Genomic DNA, 4,576 nt, shown 5'->3' with positions numbered 1-4,576 from the left:
TATTTGTTTTTATGATTATTTGTAAATCTTCTTTGTTTTTTAAATTTAATTATTTAAACAATTTGTTTTCCTTCCTTTTTTGTTTTTGCAATTTTACTTATTACTTGTAACGTAAAAACAGTTTTGTTTCATTTAAATATTTTGTTTATATAATTAAATCAAGAAGAACGAACTTCATAAGTTTGCCGAAAAAAAAGTTAAGAAGAAAAAAAGAAAACAAATGGAAACAGAATCATTTTGTTTTGTGGTTTGGTAATAATAAGAATCGAAAGGGGCAGCTATTTTTTCAAAAAATCATGGCAGATTTAAAGCATACTTGTGTTTTATATAAACCAAATATAATATATTGAAATTACAAAAGCTTATTGTATGTTATATTGTTTGTGTGGTGTTCTTTTAATATAATGAAAAAAAGGAGAATTTATAAAATTTATTATTTTACGTTTTTTTGTAAGGTTTATATTATTTTTATCATTATATAATTATTAGCAATAGAAATAAAAATTAAAAAAATATATGTAAATGAAAAATTAAAATATTAATACCCTTGCGATAAAATAACGGTATTTTTTCTTTGCGGCTCTTGTACGTTGTCTTCTTTTTTGCCAATCAGAGATTTGTGAATGTGTGGTATGACACCACCACCGGCAATGGTTGCTTTGATAAGACTGTCCAATTCTTCATCACCACGAATGGCTAATTGCAAATGACGGGGAGTGATACGTTTGACTTTTAAATCTTTTGATGCATTACCGGCCAATTCCAAAACCTGAAAAAAAAATAGTAGAAAAGATTAGTAAAAAATTTGTATAAACATAGAAATTTAAAAGGTTTCGCGATATTTTGTAAGCTGCCATTTATGAAGTTTTCTTCTTTGACAAATTCACTTTTAAAAATGGGAAAACGTTTAGAGGTCGTGAAACCGCATAAAACCCGCAAAACAGAATGTGATGAAAAAATTAAGTTTTTGGGACAAGTAATCGATGGGAAAAATAAAGAACTAGGAATATTGCTGATATATCCCAAAGTTTTTATGAATTTATGAATTTTTATGCCATTTCTCGTCTGTTTTGGTAATTTGACACTTTCTACGAACACCATTACAATATATTTTGGATCAAGACTTGGGTCTTCTGACTCATTCAGTCAGTAACTTAGTCAACAAACAAAATTTGTCATCGGGAGTTTGGAAAACCCGATTGTTAAGGTTAAGAAGTCTCTCCATCTTAAAGGCCTGATTTGTTTATGGTCCGGTGGATGGATCCAACCTTATCGAAAATGAGATTGGACCAAAAGTTACAATTATTGGAGAAGATTTTCGATTTTTATGTTCGAAATTGGATGGAAGTCAACTTTTCGGCGCAACTTATCGGAAATTTTACCGAATCGTATTATCTCTGAAAACGCTCGCCCTGATATAGTGATTTAACACCTTATAAAATCTTTTCTTTGACCTATGTAAGGTCTATACCGCCTTCGGGGAGCAAAGCTGAATGCGTCCACAGGTTGCGGATAGTGGGAAGCCCAATACTATTCATTGGGTAGCTGTGAATAACAAATAAACAGTCGCGGACAATTAGCAGGCTCAGGGAGAGAGTCTCAGAGGAAATGACCGAGTGCCTATGATCCCTAAGCTGACGAGGCGAAAATGGCGCCCCAAAATAACCATCTCAAAGTTTTGGGTCACTATCTCTCAAAGTGTCATGCGACCTCGTGCCCATTAGCGTTCTAAGGTTTGCAGTCAGGGTCCCGACTATTAGAATGGAGCCTTGTTAATACCTGGGCCTCTCAACAAATTTATTCAAGCTTAGCTGCCAAGTCCTTGCCATGGTAAGAGACTATGCCATGGTTGATCTCAATCCCTCACCAACAGCACATTCTATGTAGCCGAATTTAAACTACGAATTGCAACTACAGTGATTAGCACTACGGTGACAAACACGGTTGCGATCCTGAAGTCTCCTCCGAAGCAAGGTGCGTTCTCCCAGTTGATGACTAAGGATGTAAACCCTGGCGAGGTTAAGGATCCGCACTCAATCTCCATGGCCTGTTGTGATGTGGCAAGATTACTCAGGCAGTTGGCTGTTGAAGCGGATACTGATGAGACTCCCGTCCTTAAGATGGATGAATCACCAGTACCAGTAACTGCTAGACAAAGACAGAAGGTAGGCGACTGTCGAATCTCCAATTCATTCGAAAGTTCACAAGGAACTACCTCAATAGCGTTTTAGAGACTTCTTAATTAATCACCATTGGAGGAAAAAGACTGGGATGTTGAATGGTATCAGGAATAACTAATGAGAATCAGAACGAGATTCTTGGCAGCATCGACTAGTGCTAAGAAAGGCAAGATCGCGTAGATGGTTTAGAAGAGCCAAGTACATAGGTTATTAGTCGACCGTTGGGATTTGATTTTCAAGAAAACAAAAGCACCAACATCTAGGTTAATGCGAATTATAATACTGCGATTATCTATATAATCAAATTCTAATATAAACACAAAAAAAAACTATTTTTTTATTATTATTGAGTAAAAATATTTTGAAAATCCTCGAACATTCAAATTCCCCTAAATATCATACGCAATAAAGTTGGCAACTCTATGCTCGTATAAAAAAGTACGCACACACAAAAAATTTATACAAAAATGGCGGGCAAATGACGCCACAAAACATAACGAACGAAAGAACAAAACAAGGGACCACCATCTGTCAGTTAAGCAGGCAGCAGTCAGGCCAAACCCCGACACAAAACATAAGAAAACATAAAACAGCAGTGTACAGCATATATACATATACACAACTACAAAAACAACAAAAATAGTCATTACAAAACACACTCTTCTTCGTCGTCGTCGTCAATGTGATAATTATGTTGCTGTGTTGCGCCCCTCAACGGATTGTTGTGTCAAAAGGAGGAAAAGAGAAAAAAGATAGGAAACGACGTACACACAACAACTAAATCATTTGGCGCGTAAAGGCATCATACACAATATACAACAACAGCAGCGGCCAAAAGAAAAACTAGGAAAACTGTATTTGATTCTAAGCAGTCGCCAGCCAAAGAGCATAGCATTTTTCCATGTTGTGTTTCACATGAAGTGGCTTACAACAAGGAGGGCTGTACTAATGTTTGATTCTATTTCTTTGTGTTCAACTACTTACTTCTGCTGTTAAATATTCCAGAATGGCAGCAGAATAAACAGCGGCGGTGGCACCTACGCGTCCATGCGATGTTGTACGACTCTTCAGATGACGATGGATACGACCAACAGGGAACTAAAAAGAAAAAAACATTATTTTAATATTCAAAACTATTTTAAAATTTCAAAATAAAAAAATGCAGGAAAACTTATCAAAACATTTAACCAAACCCCCATACACACACGCACACTGGCACAAAGTAAAATGGCGGGAAAATGTTTTTGATTTGTTTGCCTCGCATTTTGTTATTACAACGCGCGCGACTTTTCTTCTTACCTGTAAACCAGCGCGGGCCGAACGTGAAACAGCTTTGGCTTTTGCTTTTCCTGAATCTTTACCAGCTTTACCTCCAGCCTTTAAACAATAACAAACAAAATTATTATTAATACGACAATAAACACATCACATTTTCAAATTTTGAAAGGAAAACAACGTAGCAGGCAAACGCAGAAAATACCAAATACAAATCATTGTATTTATAGTCAAACGACGAACACTTCTACAAAAAAAAGTGAGGTTAAAAACGAATAACATTCGGCATTTGTCACAAATTTCATCATTTAAGGTATACAAAACATTATTTTTGGCATGTTTTGCAGCAATAATTGCTATATTTTGTTTCGTTTTCGTAAAAATCACTTCATTCCGATCCATACTTCCACGCACGCACGCTCTCAAAACTCCCATCATCAACCAACCACCACAATTTTTTTAGTCCACCTTCAACACAAGCACAATTGTCCGTCCATTGACACACCGTGATATCTTCTATTTGTCTTCGATGCACGTATGTATTCTTTGCGTTTTGATGCTACGTTGTTTTTTTACGTTTTGTAGATTAGGAAATTACCATTTTTGATATTTGCTTTTTTGTTTATTTATATAGACTTAAACTGGAATGAATATATGTAGATATTTCTTCTATTTTTTCACAAGTCTTGCGAGTTATTTTCTTTTAGGGCACAAAACCTCCGAACGACACGAATTTCTTTTTACGAATGAGATGAGACGCTATTAGGAATTACTAAATCGACTTTTGACTAATCGATTAATCGACATAGATGGGTATACTGATTATCGAACATGTCAACTGAATATAAGATTTGTCAAATAAAAGAATTAAAACATGCATTTTAAATGAAAATAAACATATTTATGATTTGTTGTATTAATATATTGTATGCGAACATTTACACTGGGCATTTTTATTAATGGAAATTGTCATTTATTTGTCATATATACAAAGGGAATGATGACTTAAGCGGTGTACACACTAGCACTTTTGAGTGACAGCTTTTTTTATCGATTACTGACTGTCCAACAACCATGAATATTTTTGTTAATGTCAAACATTAGAGGCCACACTATCAAAC

The 4,576-nt window shown here is 35.0% G+C and overlaps 1 protein-coding gene across 1 annotated transcript; it reads right to left on the bottom strand.

Moving 5' to 3' along the window:
- Positions 1–425: 425 nt before the first annotated feature.
- LOC133322774 (histone H2A.v) lies at positions 426–3,596 on the bottom strand (the record flags this gene model as incomplete). The annotated part of the gene is made up of 3 exons (XM_061531737.1): positions 426–769; positions 3,165–3,278; positions 3,480–3,596. Coding segments are annotated over 3 exons (462 nt in total), but the record flags the coding sequence as incomplete, so codon positions are not given.
- Positions 3,597–4,576: the final 980 nt, after the last annotated feature.

This window comes from Musca vetustissima, unplaced genomic scaffold (assembly GCF_032173495.1).
Source record: "Musca vetustissima isolate MV318-11 ecotype Yass unplaced genomic scaffold, APGP_CSIRO_Mvet_v1 utg339936, whole genome shotgun sequence".
In the NCBI taxonomy this organism is placed as follows: Eukaryota; Metazoa; Arthropoda; class Insecta; order Diptera; family Muscidae; genus Musca; species Musca vetustissima.
This window is presented reverse-complemented; position numbering and strand designations above follow the sequence as displayed.